Genomic DNA, 20,052 nt, shown 5'->3' with positions numbered 1-20,052 from the left:
AAAGTACCTCAGAGGGAGAAGGACCAGAACAAAAGCCTTACCTCTCTCTCTTCAGTTACAAATAAACACTTTATGACAGTCAAACCGAAGAAGACACAATCCACAAAGAACCGGATGCCGGCCCAGTTTGCTCAGTCACCTTGGGCGGATGCTATTTGTCTTCCTTTGTCTTGGGCAATTAACTGCCTCGGCTCATTTTCTCACTTTCAGATCTCTGAGCTCAGGATACTGTCCTCAGACATGGTCTCATGGTTTTGGTATGTTCTTTTCCTTCCCTCCCTCCCTCTGTCCTTTCCTTCCTCCCTCTCTTCTTCCCCTTCTGTCCGTCTCTCTGTCTCTCTGTCTCTCTATCTCTCTCTGTGTCTGTCTGTCTGTCTGTCTCTCTCTCTGTCTCTCTGTCTCTCTCTCTGTCTCTCTGTCTCTGTCTCTGTCTCTGTCTCTGTCTCTGTCTCTGTCTCTCTCTCTCCATTTCTTTACCCACCTCCCCTTACACCCCGGCTCCTCCAGGAACATCTGGCGTTAAAGGGTGGGTGAGAAGTCCACTTGGGATGAAGGATGTCTTGGCAAAGAGCAGGTATGAGTTTCCCCACATTGGAATGTTCTTAGTATTGGGGCCTAGGGTCTTTCATTTACCCTCACTTCCAGCGGGCCTAGAAATTCTGCTCTGGATCCTGAGAAAACAGATCTGGGGAGATGATTGGTAGCTGCAAAAGATCACAGCGGGTCCCAGATATTTCTCACTGCTTTTAAGCAAATTTTGAAAAAATGAGATTATACAGCTTTTTTGTAAGTTGGAATTTATTCTGCTTAAGAACCCGCCTTTATCCCGAGATTATTTCTTCCCATTTTTTGGTGTTAATAAGTCATTTTAAAAATGAAGTGATAGTGATAACAGGATTTATTTTTGATGTGCTTATGTGGCAAAACAGAAACTTGGCAACCCTGTGTTTATCTACCCTCCCCCAAATTATTTTGAAATTTTCTTGGCACGCAAAGTCTGGAATCTGGGAGCTCTTGTGGTAGATGCTATGCTTTTGCTTCAGGGGTTGGCTAGTGGAGCACAGCCTGACCTGGAGCCAGGGACAACACAGGTTCACACCCAGACCCAGAATTATGAGCCATGTGACTTCTGAGCTTCGGATTTCCTATCCATAATATGGGGCAAATATAGGATCTACCTGTAGAGTTGTAAAGATTGAATGAGGAGTGTGATCTTCATTAATAACACATGGCAATAAAACCAAGGTTCTCTCCAAGGAGCCTGGGATGCTTCCCCATGACTGATTAATCCAACCTGTCTCCCATTTCTTTTCCATGTTTATAATAGGAAGGGACAGAGAGAGAAGGAGACCAGAAAGAGAAAAGGTGAGAGAGTGTTTACAGAGCAGGAATGGTTGCTTCTGGGAACCAAGGAATGTAGTAAATACCAACATAGTACCACAGATACTCAAGTCCCTCATATAAAATGATAGTGTTTGTACATAACCTGTGAGGCTGATATGTTCTCATCTGTTTCCAGGTTATATCTTAAGAAAAAGATTTATTTTATTTTTAATTATGTGTATGTGCATGAGTATATGCACATGAGTGCAGGGGTTCATGGGGGTCTGAAGAGGGCCTCAGACCTCCTGGAGCAAGAATGACAGGTAGTTGGCTGTGAGCTGCAGGATGTGGGTGCCGGGGACTGAACTTGGGTCTTCTGCAAGAATAGTGTATGCTCTTCTCACTGAGTCATCTCTGCAGTCTCCAGATTGCTTTTAATACCCGATAAAACGTGGAATCTGTATGAGCAACCATACCTTCCTGTTTAGGGAACAATGCCAAGGAAAATGTCTGTACATGTCCAGGACTCACATGCTTTTTAGGTGACGATTTTGATCCATTGTTGGCTGCACCCCAAAGACTGGAACTCGTAGATTTGGAAGACTGAAATGACAGATTCTGAGAGGAGAACTGAAAGCGACTTCAAATGGCTGTCTTCACCTCTGAGAAGCTGCTTTCTGTTTCTTCTTGTTACTGAAAGGCCTGGCTCTTAGCTGTGCTGGAACGTTGAAAAAGTCTGTGCTAACCCTGGAAGAGTATCTCCTCACCAAGCTCCCTAACTCAGTTGCTCCTAGAAGTGGTGTAGCTACCTCTGTATCTCCTGACTGAGGGATGGGAGAGAGTTCTTGTGACATTCCAGTGTTGTTCCCAGGTACAAGGAAAGACCATGTGATGGATCTTCTTGATTCCCAACTTGACTACATCTGGAAGGAACTACAATCCAGAAATGGAGGGCATGCCGGTGAGATATTTTGCTTGGTTTGAAGTGGGCGAATCCACTTCCAGTCAGGACTTTTGAGGTGGGGGAGACACAGGCCTTTAATCTGGATCTTAAGTTGGGAAAGCATTAATCTGTGTCACACCTTCTGCTGAAAGCTTATATAAGGTCGTGAAGGAAGTCCTTGCCCTTTGTCTGCTTACCCTTGCTTCCTAGCACATCCATTCCTTCATAGGCATTGGAGACCACTTCTTTAGGATTCCAGCACATACCGAAGACCAGCTAGGACATCCAGCACTGTGAAATGAGAAACTACGGGATTCTTGGACTTTCTGTTCACAGCCAGCCATTGTTGTACTAACTGGACTGCAACCTGGAAGTCATTCCAATAAATCCCTATAAAAATATGTACACATTTATGTATATAGACATATACATATATGTGTATATATGCATATATACATATATCTATACATACATGTATTAATTCCATATATTCATTCTACTATATATGAATACATGAATATACACATTCATTCTATGCTTTCTATTACTCTATAGAACCTTGACTAACACGGACCAATAATTCACAAGGAGCTTTTCTGGCCTCAGAGGGAGCTTGCTTTAAGTTTGAGGTCTGCCCTGCAGTGACTCGTCTTTATGTTAAGATGGGCCCTGCTTCAACTTTTTACATGGCTCAGGCTTGTAGCATGGGTTCAATCTTTGCAGGTACTGTAGTTTGAATGAGATGTCCCCACTATTCTTGGGCATTTGGGTACGTGATTCCTCATGGAAAGCATTGTTTGGGGAAGCTTCGGATGTGTGACCTAGCTAGGTGAGCTTTGAGGTTTCAAGAGCCACATGTTTGCTCCCTGCTTTTGCTTGAAGCTTGAAACATAAGTTGTCAGAGGTTCCCGCTACTCTGACTGCCTGCCACTGCCATGATGGTGACAGATTCTTACCCTTCTGGAATTATAAACCCCAAATAAACATTTCATCCTAAGGGCTGCCTTGGTTGTGATGTTTTATCAGGGCAAGAGGAAAGTAATGAATGCACAAGGCACAGAGGTGACAAAATAGCCTGAGGCTTCAGTGCCAATGCTCACCCAGAGACAAAGCACCTCAGGAATCTCAGGGAAAAGGGATCAGAAGCAAGAACACTTGGAGAAAGCTCCCACCCAGAGAACCAAGCAGAATCAATGCCTTGTCTAGTATGAAGCTCAGCTCAACCACCTACCTGATGAAAGGGCCCTTCCCTCCTCGTCCACTCTTCATGACTTCATCTACTTACTTCATTCAGCCAACACCCGGAGGTAGCTCCTAGTGGCCTGCGCTGCATTTGCTGTTGGAGGTAGGATGAGAACGAAGCTCCTTGAGATCTAAGACTCTTAAACTAAGTTGTATGCCTCGCAGAGATGCAAAACAATGAGAAAACATGATCCATCTTCCAAAGGATCTTTTTTTTTTTTACTTGATAATTAGTGAAGGAAAGGAAAACAAAGCCACCTAAATGCTAAGTAATTTAAAATAATATTTTTTTATTAAAATAAACAACACTATTACAGAATTAGGGGTAAAATTTGCATATAGTTAAAAAAATAAATCTTGAGATTTCAAAGAAATTTCATGCAAGTGATTTTGTCTTTTTTGGATATCATCCCAGAAACTTGAGAGTAAACATGTTAATTCTCTTCTGACGATGGGTGCATTGGTTAAAAGTTTAAAAGTTCTTTCTGTGTATCACAGAAGGGGATAAAATAGTTTTAGCAAGAGAAGAGACCTAATAAAGACTGAAGATTAGAGATCCCTCTCTTGAGGAATACTAAATTTATAGATTAAACATTTGTATTTATTTCTGTTGCCTTCCCCGAGTCTACTGTAGTGCCCATAAAGTTCTTTTTTTAAGGCAGATAATGTTTGCAAAATCGTGTAAAGTAGATGGCAATGAGCACATGACAAGTGACTTGACGGGAACAGAATTCTGTAACTGTGCCAGGACAAGAAGAAACACATTTGTTTACAGCAAGAAACAGAACAGAGGCGTCCTTCCTGGAAGCCTATTTTTGCATAGGTATTATGGACTGCAAGATGGCTGCCCCTCATTCATATGCTGAGGCTTCATCCCTCAGATCACTGTATTTGTGCATAGGAACATTTGCAGACAATTAAGGTTAGACTGTGTCATGAGGGTGGTCTCCTCTGTTGGTTTTCATCTTGACTGTTAGTTTGATGGGATTAGGATCACCATGGAAACACCCCTGTGTGTATCTAGGATGGTCTTTTCAGAGACAAGAAAGGGTTGGCCTCAGGGTGAGTGACACTATTCCGTGGGTGGGCTCCTGGGCTTCCAGAAAGAGGAGAGGAAGTGGAGCACCAGCATTCATCTCTTTTGGATTCCTGTCACCAGCCTTCTCAAATCCAGCCACTGTGGCTCTCCCGCCACTCTAGACTGTACCTTCAGACTGTGAGTCAAAATAAATCTTTCTTGAAATTGCTTTTGGTGGGTATCATGTCACAGCAATGAGAAAAGAAACTGGTACAGCTTCTAATCTGATTAAAATTACTTTTCTTATAACAAATGATAGTGAACCCTGTAAAGAGAAGCCACGTGAAGACAAAGCCAGAATACAGCTTTCTGACCCTCATTGGAAACCAAAATGGCTGCATATTCCTAACTTTTATATTGCATTAGGAAATACCACCATAAAAGACGCTTACAGATGAGTTTATTTGGGCATACAGCTCTGGAGGGCTAGAGTCCATGATGGTGGAACAGAGGTTGTAGTAGGAGCTCACATCTTGAACTACAACCTAGATACAGAGAGAATATACTTAAAATTGCAGTAGTTTTTAAAGCCTGCCTCCAGGGACATACTTCCTCCAATAAGGCCACACCTTCTAAACCTCCCAAACAGGTCCATCAATTGGGCACCAAATATTTAAATTGCATGACTACAAGGGACATCTCCTTCAAACTACCATAGGCTAGAACTTTAATCTTAAACTTTTAACCCCTAGGATTCTAAGAATATAAATTTCCATTGTGTATATCACTTATTCTACAATATGTTGTCATGACAACCTAAGCATGGCCATTTTGGCATTGAGAGGAGAAATGAATGAAAGTGTTTATAAGGAACATTTCGAGTCATACTTCTCACTTCTCAGAATGCGTCCATTCCTGAGTACATTTCATCATGGAATTTTTTTTTTTTTGTCTATTCTGATTGATAGTTTTGTTGAGTATAGTTATCTGGGCTGATTAGTAATCTATTGTCTCTCAGGGCTTGTGGAACATCTGACCAGGCCCTCTGTCTTTCAAAGTCTCCATTGAGAAGTCAGGTGTTACCAATAGGTCTGTCTTTATATGTGACTTGGTCTTTTTTCCTTGTAGTTTTTTAATATGCTCTATACATTTAGTGTTTTGGTTTTATGATTTATGGGGAACTTTTGGTCCTGTTTATTTGGTGTTCTGTATAGCCTGGGTAGGCTTTTTTTTTTAATTTCAGGAGATTTTCCACTATTTTCTTAAAAATAGTTTCTGTGCCTTTGACCTCGGTGTCTTCTTCTTCTATGCCTATTATTTGCAGGTTTGGTATTTTCACGGTGTCCTCGATTTCCTTGATGTTTGTGATTTAACATTTTTTTTGGACTGAGCTATCTATTTCTTTTACCTTGTCCTCCAGACTTGAAATTATTTCTTCAATGTCTTTTAGTCTGTTGGTGAGGATTGCCCCTGAGAGACAATATCATGAAAATGAAAAGCAAGATAAAAGAAATAAATCTAGCAGTGACAAGATGAAGTTGGGGGCGATCTTCAAGATATTAAACGAGAATACTTAGGAACTGAAATGAAAGAGAAAAGGAAATTCACAAGACCTCAAATTTAGATTAAATATATTTAGTAAAGAAGACAAAGTGAGAGGGGGAAATGTCTTTAAAAGAACATGAACATAACGTAAAACGTTTTATGAATAATAATGAGTTGCAGTAATGAAAGGCCTCCTTGAATGCTTAGTGTAACGAAGGAGGAAGAACATACTACACTGAATTGCAACATGGGTTTAAAAATGGCATAGCTTAAAACCTGAGAGATCAGCGGAGGGAAGCAAGGAAGGAGATAAATGGGCTCCAAGAATGTAAGGAAGGAATAAGGAAGAAATGTAAAATATAAAAGAGCAAAATTCAATACAGCACAGATCAACAATATTAGAAGTGACACCTGAGATATACCTTTGGAATTCAGTGACAAAATGAGCTTGAACCTAAAATTCTATATTACTTCTAAATTTCTATAAATTCTATAAATTTCTAAATACTATAAAGTTCTAAAATTACTTCAAATGTTAGGATATAGTTAAGTTTTGCATGGAAATTCTCAAAGAAGGACATCTTAGGTATGTGCCCTTTATCAGAAATTCAGAAAAATGGGCAAACTCACAAAGCTCATGTCTGTGCCCTAGTTATTCACTGTGCTGGAGGTGGGAATTCTGGTAAAGAAAAGTATAGTATCTCATTAAAAGACTGGGGAAAATATAGTATCTCATTAAAAGACCAATTATTCTATCTGTCTTTATAGCATGGCTTACGGCAAGCCTGAGTTCACCGAAGTGGTCCTTTGGCCAGGTCAGTGACCCTGTGTAACTAGAATACAAAGTTTCCATCCAAGGCTAGATAGAGATTCGAGTCTCTTGACCAGAAAGATTTTTTTTTTAATTCTAATATTACCCTCTCTTAAGAGACAACTCTAAAATTACTTCTGGCATCTCTGACCTCTGACAAGGAAGAGGCCACCAAGAGGCCCACTTCATAGGGGAGGTCATTTAAGGACTGATGGTAAAACTGATTCTGAAGCAGTGGGTAGGTAGGGTGTGCAGAATCGAAGTAGGTCAGCTTCTGCAAAATTTGCTAAGAGCGGGAGGTCCTGACATTCAAATTGTGGGTTGCAAAACACCAAATCAACAGCCTGTGGGTTATGTGGACTAAGTTCACAACTTATCCCAGAGATAAGAAGTTATAGTTCCAGGCTCATGCATCCTTTTCCAAGACTGACTAACCCTTCGATGGGGCTTTGCATGAAAAATGGGTCCTGGGTTTTGAGCCATTTTCTCGGCCGTGAGGATGAGTCTGTGTCCCAGTGATCTCAGCAATAGACATTTGACTGCAGGGCTTGTGATGTGTTTCTCGGTGTGAAGACGACTTTGGAGATAACTGAGCTCACCACCCTGGCCTATTATAACCAGGATGAGGAGTCAGCCATACTTTGCATATAACCTCAGTGGGTGCTAGTTCACCTTCACCCCAGCATTATGGGGGCAGAAACACAGAACTTCAGGGGTGATAAGCAGGAAAAGCATTGGGACTTGGAAGCTGTGGATGTGATTCTAGGACTGCCCCGCCCTTGACCGTCTGTGTCATCTTGCCCATCGCCTAACCTCTCTGCAATTCCACTTTTATTAGGAAGATGGCAATCTCTGACTTGTTTCCTGCACAGATGCTCTGAGGACTACGTAGGACAACAAAGGGGCAAGCAGTACATAAGCATTGAAGTTTGATGTGACTATTTCTGATGGCCATGTGAAAAGAGGCCTCATTCATTTCCTCATAGCAAGTGCCTGCTGTGTGCTGGATTATAAGGCACATTCTGGAAAGACAGGATGCAAAAAGGGCAGAAAGCAACTAAGCAGAATGCAGAATGTCTTGGGTCAAAGGCAGGGGTTTTTACTTGTTCCTTTTTGGCATCACCTTTGGGTGTGGAGCCATACGTTCCAGAGATTGGTTCCTGCATGATCTTTGAATGGCGGGGTCTTTGAGTAGACAATTTATTTACTGTTCTTAGGAGAGTCCAAAGGTCAAGAGCCCATGGATGAGAGAGAGAGAGAGAGAGAGAGAGAGAGAGAGAGAGAGAGAGAGAGAGAGAGAGAGAGAGAGAGAACAACCAGAGGGACCCTGGTCCTCCCTGGCAGTCAGTGGGACTTGCTTCTCTTGATTGTCTTTGATTGTTTGAAAGCTGCTACTTTGGTGGCATGAGCTGGACAGCCTGTGTCCTTGATCTTTCCAAACTTTTGCATCTGACTCACTGGTGATTGTCTTTTGAAGTCCCTTTCTCCATCCCTCTTCCCAGTGGTACCCAGAAACATAGACAGCTGGTCACCATTGATGGAAAGCAACCAGGGTATAGGAGCTTTAATTTCAGTTCCTATACATAATGAGAAAGGGGCTGAGAGGATGACAAGTCACCTAGAGGTGTGGGTCAGTTTTCTTTCAAAGATGCAGGACAGCAGGTTGCACACATGGTCTGTGATAGCCACCCGGCTGGGTAGCTTTGTTTCATGAAATATGCTGGTCGTATTCCTGAGGACTCTGCCTCAGGAAATTACTCTGCTCCATATAGAGTCAACCTCAACATTTAGCCGTGTAGTAGTTTCATCACCGGTCCTGATCTCATGGGCAGCGTGCTGACAGCAAATGTTATTCCTATAGTCTCTGACCTCTCATGAAACAATTCTGCAGTCATTTAGACTCTGCAGCAATTGGTGCTTGTGGTTGATGGGGCATTTCCAAGGAAACAGTACTCTAAGCCTGACGTACTGTCCAGTGACCAGAGACTACCAATAAGAGGTACTTCTGAAGATGCTGTGAAAAGCAGGGAATTGATAATGTGTCTTTCTTATCCAAACTGTAGAAAATTCTAGAATCTTATGGTCCCATGTAGCTCCTAATTAGTTAGATGGTTTCTACTATGGATTATTCCATCCTGATACATATACCTAACTACTCAGACAACTGACTCTGGATTTCTTCAAGCTCTTTATAGTACCCACATTAATTTTAATAGATGATTCCCATTATTGATAATGGCTATGATAGGTAGATCCTTGAGTGCTCAAAATTTGTTCTGATGTTAAATCAAAATAGGCGGTCTGGATTGGCGGTATCTCTTTTTCAATAGACTCACCTGACATCTGGGTTTCTGCCATGGCTTCCAGGTTCTTCATAACTATTAGCATAAAGGTAGTTGAAGGAGAAACATGGACCAGTCCCAGAAGTGGGAAAAACCATTCCACTTTAAGGTCAGTGGCTGTATTGAGAAGAAAGACTTTACTAAACTGATCAGAAGCAAGCCAGTTTTTCACAGTCATCTCAAGGAGCACAGGAGGTTATGATGTCGCGCATATTGAATACTCTTTAATTTTAGACAATAATGTGGCCCTATAGTTTTGAACATAGTAACAATCTAAGGAGTCTGTCAAGAAACTGGCAACAGGCTGCTGCTATTGTTCTATAAGTCTCTAACTATATTCTCTATACAGTAGTATACTACTACATATAGTAGTTTAGCAGTAGATGTGTGGCTCCACAAATGAAATAAAACAGTGGGCTACACATGCTTGTTTTGTAAAAAACTACCAGACATACTCAGTTGTCAAGTGATTCTGGAATATTCTAGATCTTCTAGGAGTAGAAATAGAGGAATGGAAAAAAATCACTATTTTATTTGTAGAGATTGCAGAAACTATCCTTAGATAGTTTCTATTTTTCTCCCTCCTTCTTTCCCCCTTCCTTCTTCCTCTTTCTTTGGCAAGATCTGACACATCTTGGCTAGTATGTAGCTTGCTGTGAATCTGAGGTTAGTTTTGAACCCTTTAACTATCTTTATCTCCCAATTTCTAAGATTAAATACATGTAGTATCATACCCAGTTATAGGTATTTTTGTTGACAAAACACTAATCAATTCATAAAATTTTCATTTTCAGTATTTTTTCTATAAAATACTGGCTTGCTCACATACTATCGAGCACAGATATCAGTAATAAAGCCAATGAACTAGAAGGTAGTGGGCACCAGCAGGATGAACCAGACACCTTTCTTTGTATGTATGACAGCTAATCTTACAGACATATATGCATAGTAACTGTATTATAGTTTATATATGTGGTAAAACTGCATCGTCTTCAGTCAGAATGGTTGGATTGTCACTGCAGTGAAGACTATCAATGTCTCATGATCTATTCAGATGCTATAATAATTTCTGGTCTTGGTATTATCTTAAAATGGTTAAGAACCACTGACATATGTTTCGTTCTTTTATAGGACTGTTTATTTTTCCTAAGGTTACAAAGCAGGAAAGAAATCTTCATGAAGAAGGCTTTTTGGGACTTATTTCTTGCTGACATTTTCCCAGTGTTCTGAGTCATTCTCTCTGAGCCATAGCTTGAGGAGCGGCCAAGCTCATCAAGGCCCCAGAAACACAGCCTAACAAATTTCAAACTTTTCTCAAATAATTCAGGTCCTTTTCATGTATGATTTGGTATCATGAAGCCCATAGTGATATTCCTTAAATATATTCTTTCCTACCCATTTCTTTCATGCATCCCAATTATTCAAAAACTACCCCTCACTATCATCTTCTCCTTCTTGTCTTTTTCTCTCCTCCTTTCCCCAGGACACACAAGATCATCTGGACTGAATGAGTCTGGAGGAGACAAAGACCCTGACCTAGAGGCAGGAGAAGCTGAGAAGTACCAGAGAGAGAGGGAGAGAAAGGTTAGAGATTGATGGAGGTTATCCTGTGTCTCTCTTGTCATTCTACTAACAAGACTGAAGCCTCCTGCTGGACCATGTCTCAGAGAGGCCATCCCTAGTCCCTTGAGTGGCTAAAATGAGAAGCATTATGGGGTCATAGTGGAACCATCTAAATAATTAAGAGTGACATAGATCAGAAGACCCTGGAATATTCTACACTTTGGCTAAGAGAAATACTGTTCATATGCTGGTCTCCATGGCAGCCTCAGAAGCATCTCTTAGGAGCAGGCTCTGGTCATTGGTCTGTACATCAGGCTGTTCCCTTGGAAATATCCTATCGACCAACAAGGTCAATTACTGCAGAATGTCTGGAGGCTGCAGAATTGTTTTGTGGGAAGTAAAAAACTACCAGACATACTCAGTTGTCAAGTGATTCTTTCAGTCCCCTTATCTACAGAGGACATTTTCCACAACACCCAAGGTGCCTAAAAGTAGATCAGTATTGAAGCCTGTCCTACTATGCTTTTTTCTACAAATAAATACCTATAATGTAATTTGATTTCTAAATTAGACCAGTTAAGAATAAAGATAAAGGTTATAAAATGTACTATAAAAAGCTGCATGGGTGGTCTCTTCTCAAAATATCTTATTGTAGTTTGTATAAAGGGTTTAGCACTAGAAAGGAACTAAAACTGTAGGTAGAGATAAGGGAGGCTACCGTGCACATTTCTAAAGTGCTGTATAGGTATAAAGTGATGAAGCCTGTAATACTGAGAGGCAGAAAGAATCCAGCCTATACCCTTATGGAATACGGAGAAGAGTAAAGGATTGGCAATGTGGTATCTTGAATATTCTGGACCAACTGTACAGGTGAGTAAAGAGCTAAGTGACAGCAGAAAAGCTTCCTGAAGATCTCATGTTATACCAGGCTGCAAATTGTTCCCCCAATATCCCTTCTACTCTTCTCTCAATACAGGCATACCCAAAATGTAGTTGGTGACTACATCTCCCAGGAGTCCTTGCAGTTGAGTTTGACCATGTGACTCAATTTTAACCAATGAGATGTGAGCAGAGGTAGTATACACAATATTCGGTTTCTGCCTCTGAGATGAAAAGTGACCTTCCTTCTTTTAGTGCTGACGTCTAGAGTGTGGGCCAGAGGGTGATGACTGGATCAGCCCTCTGTGGCATAAGCTATTGCTCTTCAGTTTCCCTTTGTGTGTGTGGACCAAGACACCAAGTCATAAAAGATTGAAAAGAGATTTTCAAATTCCCTCCTCTTCTAAACTACTTTAAAATCCCATAATGCAGTTCAGTAGCCATCTTTCGGTCAGATAATCTGGGAGGCATTTGGGAAGTTGCAAATATTTTAGATTTCATTGAGCCATGGTTACCAATATGTAATACTACTAGGAACTTCTAAAAGACAAGGCACAGCTGCATCGGGGAGCTATATCAGCCTTTAAAGAAAAGGGTTTGTGTTTTGGTCTAAAATAAACTTGTTTCTATTAGGAAGCTAGATAATATGCAGAAACTAGCAAAACAGGGTCACCTCTCATCTTGGCATAGAGGTCTTTAGCCCAGGACTCACGGTTGGTCTCTGGGTTACAGCAGAAGCTATGCTTTCTCATGTAGGGTCAGAAGACTCAATCTCACCCTTAATCTCTAGGCTTGGTCTTCAGACAAGGGGCCATTTCTTACATTTTTACCTCTTCCTTGGCTTTCCTTCCTTCACCATGGTAGACTCATCATCATAGCCAAGATGTATTTGCTCAGCTCATTGTGACTCCTGGAGAGACCAAACAACAAGAAAAAAGCTGCTGCTGATGGTAGCATTTAGGTTCCGCACATAATAGTATTACTTGAGACAAGTCACAATGTGCTGCCGTAACGAAACCTTCTAGAGCATAAGGCTAGCATGACTCAGCACGACTTCTCAATTTGGCCAATCAAGGTACCTGGGATGACCCTCTCTGAGGTGTTGATCAACAAGAGGGTTCAGGCTTCTTTGTGAAATGAGAAAAGAGGCATAGAGAGTCATTTATTTTGCTTTCTAATCAAAAGGATTCATCGACTGTACAAAACAAGTCATATAACCACTCCTGACTTCAAGGGGAAGAAGGATATGAATACGAATGCATAGTGGTGGTGTCCACCACAGAGATTATCTGGGCATGAGCTGAAGGTCAAACATTCTGCACAGGATGCTTTAGAGGTGCGGAGAAGCAAAGAGGATGGCTAGGTAGATCGTTATTTTCTTTACAACTTCTATTTTCTGAGTAGATCTGTTATTTCCATTATAATGGGAATGTCTATTTATAATATACATAATTTTGGACATGTGTTGTATGTGATTATAATTACAAATAAACAAATATGTATATACTGAGGGTGGATGCTCAAAAAAAGTTTTATGGATAAGGCAAGCAATCGAAAATATTTGAAGACCATTGGGCTTGAAGAATAGAAACCAGAAATGCACATAATCTCAGTTTTCTTGGCCAATTCTGACTGTGAATCTCTTTTCAGAGGCTTCGAGGATCAATACCTGAGAGGTCCTTACAGAGCAGAGGCTATGGCAAAGTAAGCTGGGGTAAGTAACTCTTCTCCCCATTTGTCTATAGCAACTGTGGAAGCATCTGCAGCCTTGAGAAGAGGCATTACAGAGGCAGCTGACTGCAGAATGTGGGGGTAACCAGAAGAAAGGTAGACTCTCGAGCCGAGGAGGAAGACCAAAGGAAACAGGAGCAGGAAATCTGGGCACCACATGTAACTCCAATATAAGCCTTTGAAAGAGTCACTTAAAAGTTGTTGCTAGATGAGCCTGGCTGTTGTAGATAGTGATGGGGAGGGGGAACAAAGGGAGAGGAACAGAGAGGGGTTACTAGAAGGAAGAGAGAGGAGTGGGGAGTAAAGGAAGGATTGGAGGGAGAAATAGTATTAAAGAAGCTAATGAACCTTCCCTGGACAGCTATGTTTATCCTAGAGGCTGATGCAGGAGGGTCCTGTGATTTCAAGACTAAGCAAGTAAAGCAAGACAAAATGATACTTTGAGGATTGAGAGTGTATTGGCTGGTTTTGTGTGTCAGCTTGACACAAGCTAGAGTTATCCCAGAGAAAGGAGCCTTCCTTGAGGAAATGCCTCCATGAGATCCAGCTATAAGGCATTTTCTCAGTTAATAATCAAGGCGGCGGGCCTAGCCCATTATGGGCGATGCTATCCCTGGGTTGTTAGTCCTGGGATCTATAAGAAGAGCAAGCCAGGGGAAGCAAGCCAGTGAGCAGCATTCCTCCGTGGCCTTTTCATCAGCTCCTGCCTCCAAGTTCCTACCCTGTGTGAGTTCCAGTCCTGACTTCCTTTGGTGATGAACAGCAATGTGGAGGTGTAAGCTGAATAAACCCTTTCCTCCCCAACTTGCTTCTTGGTCATGATGTTTTTTTTTTTTGTTTTTTTGTTTTTTTTTTTTGCAAGATCCAAACCTTCATAAGACAGAGAGTAAGAGGGAATGAATGAGTGTTTATGCATACATGTGTGTGTACATACATGTGCCTTTGTATATTTGCTCACACATTGTAGTTTTTCTGGTCACAGTGAGGAAGATCTCCCTCACTGGGGACATGGAGAGACACTTTCTTTCCATTTGTATGTCTGCCTGAAAGAAGATCAAGGAGGAGAGAGAGTAGGGGAGGTGCCAGTGGGAGCCATGTGAGAGATTGTATCAGGAGGCAGATCAGAAAGTATACATTGAAAATGACTCTTTATTCTATTCAAAACCTGGTTCTACTGGTGGTTAGTGACCAGGGAAGCTGTATTGTACCGTACCACCTCTTATAATAAATACAGATTGATCTGCCCCCAAATATCAATAGTGCTGATGTTGAGAGACAGATGGAATACATATTTTTAGACAGAGAACTGAGTCTGTGACAGCCTGCCTGATGCCCCCTCAAATCTGTCGTCCCCTCTAAACTTAATCTAAGGCCAGAATACTTCCAGCTACAGGCAATATTCCTCAGCGCCCCATGAAATTATGTGGCTAGGTCCTGGTCTCTGGGATACAATAAGACGTATGTGGGAGAAGTCTTATTTGGGGAGACAGTTGCTAAAATGTAGCTGACTTGGCTTGTGGAAGCATCAAGGGGCCATTTCTCTTGTGTGTTCCTTATTTTCTACTGCTTAGAGGTGACCTTGTTGATGAAAGAGCACAAAGTCAGTAGGAACCTTAGCCTCTAATGGTTTCATGGCACCTGTGGGCTCTCTCCCTTCTTCCAGATGAGAGAGTGAACCTGGACTGTTAACATCTTGAGATTCCTATACCTAATTCTTCCTCTAGTGTTCCCAGGGAGGCTAAGGTCTAGCTACCATGCTGCCCCCACCACTGCACACATACTGATCCCCTTCTCTTTCTTTCCTCTCCTCTAGTTTCCTCCCCTTTCTTTTTTCTTTTTTCCCTCTCCCTCCTCTTACTCTCCCTCATATTCATTCTTTGTACAGGGATGAGGCTTGGACCCAGGGCCTTATAGTAGTAAGCTAAGTGCTGTACACTGAACCAAATCACCAAATCTATCTGCATATCTATCCATCCACCCATCCACCATCCATCCATCCATCTATCTATCTATCTATCTATCTATCTATCTATCTATCTATCTATCTATCTATCCATCTATCTATCTATCTATCTATCAAGACAAGGACTCACTGAATTGCCCAGGCTGGCCTTGAACTCACTCTAGCTTACACAGGTCCTGAAACTCATCACTCATCATCTTTCTACCTCAGCTGAGACCACAGAGGCCTTTACCACCAGGCCTGGAGAAGGGCTCTTTCCACTGCATCACACTTTCTCTGGAGGCTCCATTCTCACCACAGCCATCTGTGCATCTCTGTGCTGGTCACCCCCTCCTGCTAACCTGTCAGCCACCTTCACACAGTTGTCACCATTTTTGGAAATCCTAGGCCAGACTCTGCCTTTGGTGAGGTTTGTTTTTAACTCAGTCTTCCAGATTGACACCCTGAGTTGTTTAATGAATTCTGTGCTTTGGAGGCTCACTATGGTGTGGGAGCAATATTCAAGCTCTTTGCACTCTGATCCCTCGCAGAGGCGTTCCGGAGTCATGAGGGAGTGGGTACTGAGGAATGCACGCGGGGCTCTGCTGCTGTTGTCATTTTTGAAGTCTGGAGTTTTGTGGCAGTGCTTGGATTTGGAAGCGTTAAGACATGTTTGCCAAAGGCTGGAGTTTTGATGTAGAGTGAAGGAGCTGTTACTTTGAGGGGGAGGGAAACACCTTTCATTTCTTTAGAGAAAGATAAGTAATATAACTTCGCTGGTTCGCACTTCAGATCTTCTGGAGAGCAGCTGTTCCTTCAGGAATGGTTGGTCCAGAGGCGACATATTTAAGTTCGCAAACACCACACATTTCGATGTTAGACATTTCAGTGTTGCTAAAGAAAACCAAAGGAAACAGCCAACTTTCCCTCTTAGTTTGTCAAAGAGAGACTTTATAAAATTAACTTGGCGGCTGGTAGAGGGACTGGCTCATTTGCCAGTCTCAGAGATGGGCAAGCAGGGTGGGTGGGTACTTTGGGCTGGGAAGCCCGGGTGATGGGAGGAGGGGCTTCTATAGACAGCAAAGAAGTGTGTTTCCCTTTCTGATGGAGACAGGCAGAGAGCAGCTCCTGTGGGCCCTGCCGGCTTCTGCTCGCCCGCCCACCTCACAAGTAGCCAAACTCTGCTCCTTCCGGAGGCAGTTATCTTCCCAAGCAACCAGGAAGCCACTCCTTCGCCACATGAGCCGCTAATGCTAATTCTTATAAAGATGCAGAAGGGAGGCAGAACCGGTGGGGAAAAGAGCCTTCGGTGAATGAGTGGAAAATGCTCCTTTCGATTCGCGATGAATGACACCCGGGTTTAAAGGATTGTTTAGCTGGGTAAATTGCTTCTCTTAGCCTTTTGCCCCCTGCTATCATTTATGCGTGTTTTAGTTTGAGACTAGCTGGAAGGCTGGATGCTGGCATAGAGATTTTGGATAGAGCTTCAAGAAGCCGTATCCAGCATTTTATCTTTAGAGGCATAGGGAGGGATAGGGAGAATCTTCTCGAAGAATCTAAAGGTCTTCTTTAGGAATGTGAGGATAAGAAACCTGGAGATAGCTTTTTCCAATACTTGCCCATGGAGCAGCTATAGGGATAGCTATAGGGACAGCAAAACACCACTTACGAGTGCCAGGGTCTGGTGGAAACTGAGGTAAAGAGAGTTTGTAAGGACTTGTTTCCCTTCTCCATACATTCTAGGGAGGAGCAGGGTCAGTCAGGTCTCCTAGCATCTTGTTGAAGGGCTCTGTCAGTACAATAGTGTTGGCTACATCGTATCACTTTCTGTTCTGGTTCTTAGAAGTGATTCATAAATGCCCTGTTCCGTGAAGCTCTTTCTTAAAATAGTAAGAGGATGAACTTATCTGAAGGGAAGAAAGGACCTTCTCTTAGAACTGGGCATAATTAAAAGTCACCCTGGTTTCGCTAGTTCACACAGACAGATGGTAGAGAGTACAGAAGCCAGAAAACACACACTTACCAAATTAGCACTCCACTCATCTGCTGCTACAGGGGAAAGGATGGGCACCTCTCTTTTTCACCATATAAGGTAAACAAAAAAGAGCTCACTGAGCATTGGCACTTCAGCATTGGCTGTGCCATCCACACTACACCCCCATAGGCTACAGGCATCCCCTTTTCACTCCAGGAATAGGCAGCTCAGCATAGTAAGAAGAAACAAGGCTCCCCCCAAACTATCAGTCAGAGGTTCAAATCCCAATGCCCGTACTTCCTAGCTGTGTGAAGTTTGGCAGATTAATCCCAGAGATGTTGCTTACATATATATAAAATGGAGCTGATGGTATTTATTAATTGGAGAAAACAAGAGCAAATAAACAATAGGTGGGGGACTTGTGCAGCCAAAGCTCCTTCGTAATGCCAACCAACCCCATTCTGGTGCCATCATCCAGCCTTTGGCTAAAATGGCAGTGGCCACAGGAGGGAAGAGGCCAAGGAGGTTGACTGTTCCAGGGACTATCCCCCTTCACTCTGTCATTGCTTATAGACACATGGTCCTGTAGTCAGGCCATAGATAAAGGGGGGCCAGAGACACCATGCTGCAGGGCCCTGACCCTATGACAGATCAGCTCATGCACTGCTAGGGTTGTGGTGGGGAGTTGGTATAATTTGGAAGCAGGAAGTTTTGTTCTGACTATACCTTTTACCAACCACTGCTGAGTCCCCCTACTCTGTGTCAGATAATGAGTTGGCTCTGCTGTCAAGGAATGCAAAGTCTAGGAGAGAAAAAAAGAAGCCACATGTTCTTGACACAGTTGAAAATACTATAATCACGGTGTGCCAGTGTCTGCTTGGAATGAGAGGGAAAGGATTGTTACTCCTGCGGATGCTGAGAAGGTCCAGTAGGAACAAGGGAGATTACAGTAAATGGCTGAGGTGAAGAAGGATAGCCCGGGAAGAAGGGACTCATAGAATAATGCTTTAGGGTGTGGCCTTGCTGGGTGGGCTTTTCAGGAAGGAATCAGTGGTATAGGCTGCAAATATTAGACTCATCATAGAATATTAGACATGAGTGGCAAGTGAGGCTGGATCCCACTGTGTTATGAAATTTCAATATGAAATGCCCCCTCCCCCGATCATATTTTAACTGTTTGGTCCCAAACTGGTAATGCTATTTTGGGAGGTTCTGGGAACTTTAGGAGATGATGTCTATCTGTAAGAGGTACTTAGAGCACTGGAAACACACTCCTGGGAGTGGATATCATTCCTGTTCCTCACTGTTTCTTTGTCCTATCTGTACAGACATGGAGAACAGTTCTCCTCTGTCACATGCCTCTGCTGCCGTGATGTCCTGCCCAAGCACACTGAGCCAAGTGACCCTTTGAAACCATGAGCCAAAATAAACCCTCCTCCCTTTTAGTTGTTCTGCCAGGCCTTTTGGTCATATCAATGCAAAAGTGACTAATGTGTACCATGAGCTACAGGCATAGTGTTTTTGTGTACTGCCTAAAGGTTATTCATGAGTTATTCAAGGCTGATTTCTCTGCCCTCGTATCTTGTTTTAATCCTGACAGGGCATTGTAATGCTTAGGTAAAGAATCTCCTGTCTGGAGTTTGTGTAAACAATTCTTACCATTTATTCTCGGCCTTATCAATAAATCCTGACCACCCAATGGCTGGGTAGAAGAGAGAATAGGACAGAATCTTTCCAGCCAGGGGAAGGAAAGAGAGGGAGGAAGATTTAGATTGGTCACAAGGAGGAGAGGGTCTAAGAGGACACCCTGGGAAGAAACATCTAAAGTAGAGAGAGTTAGAACAATATTAAACTGCAAATATCATGGGTGGGGGCTGGGAGGTAGCCCAATTAGCATAGGAGGTTAGGATAGATCACTACTGCCCAGATATTGAAGTGAAGCTGTTCAATAAGTCTTAGCTTCTCTATGTGGCTATTGGGGACTAGCAAAGGTAAAGAAATACAGTTGCCAAGTTAATTTACTGATCAAACTTAAATTAAAATAACTCATTTTACAATGAGGACCTTTTCTGAGCTTAATGCAGTCCTGGAGACAAGGAGAAGTTTCTGTCACCAGAGTAAGTGGTCAAGGAATCTTCCCTGAATAGAAGCTCCCTCCAGAATAGGAGTCCTTCCCTCCACTAGGCTATGCTAGAGGGACTGGACCAAAGGGTCTAGATTTTAAGGGATTCTAAAAGCCCAGAGGGCTTGCCTCAGGGCAGCAGTTTGAAGAGCAGGTTGAAACTATAATATGTGGGGAGTCTGGGAAGCTGTGGTGACGGACTGATGATTGGCAGCAGGCCAACAGCAAACACGCCGTTGCCTTCTCAGGGAATCAGAATCTCAGGCCAGCTTCCTCCTATGGCACACCAGGCATAATCCTTGGAGTTCATTTCTTCTTTGGCCACTAGGTGATCCTTCCATGCAGAAACTATGTCTTAAGTCATTCTCCCTGCACTTCTTGTGCTCATAGGGAAGAGGGGCAAACAGGCACAGAACCAAGACTTTGCTATCCCAGATGCCTATGGAAAGGGACAATGTCATCGCTCTCTCTCTGTACATTCATGGGGGATAATGTATGTCCAGCTGTTTTGCTGCACCCCCAGTATGGGGTCTCATAGATGCCTAACACACCCCGGGGGAGGGAGGCTGCTGCTGCTGGTGGTGGTGGTGGTGATAGAGGTGATGATGATGATATG

At 42.6% G+C, this 20,052-nt stretch overlaps 1 protein-coding gene across 3 annotated transcripts in view; it reads left to right on the top strand.

Moving 5' to 3' along the window:
- The first annotated feature begins 305 nt into the window (after positions 1-305).
- Positions 306-20,052, top strand: part of LOC134486671 (uncharacterized) — a 43,310-nt gene continuing 23,563 nt past the window's right edge. Inside the window, exons 1-5 of one of the 3 annotated variants that reach the window (XM_087659705.1) lie at positions 306-574; positions 2,195-2,284; positions 10,708-10,808; positions 13,317-13,380; positions 14,098-14,198. In XM_087659705.1, the coding sequence (XP_087515831.1) occupies positions 556-574; positions 2,195-2,284; positions 10,708-10,808; positions 13,317-13,380; positions 14,098-14,153 (330 nt within the window). In that variant the 5' untranslated portion in view covers positions 306-555 and the 3' untranslated portion in view covers positions 14,154-14,198. Of the gene's footprint in view, positions 575-2,194; positions 2,285-10,707; positions 10,809-12,851; positions 13,030-13,316; positions 13,381-14,097; positions 14,199-20,052 lie in introns of those variants that run through there. The other 2 variants (XR_015686440.1, XM_087659706.1) reach the window with 2 other exon arrangements.

The sequence above is a fragment of the Rattus norvegicus genome, chromosome 4 (assembly GCF_021556685.1).
Source record: "Rattus norvegicus strain SHRSP/BbbUtx chromosome 4, alternate assembly SHRSP_T2T, whole genome shotgun sequence".
NCBI classification, from domain to species: Eukaryota; Metazoa; Chordata; class Mammalia; order Rodentia; family Muridae; genus Rattus; species Rattus norvegicus.
This window is presented reverse-complemented; position numbering and strand designations above follow the sequence as displayed.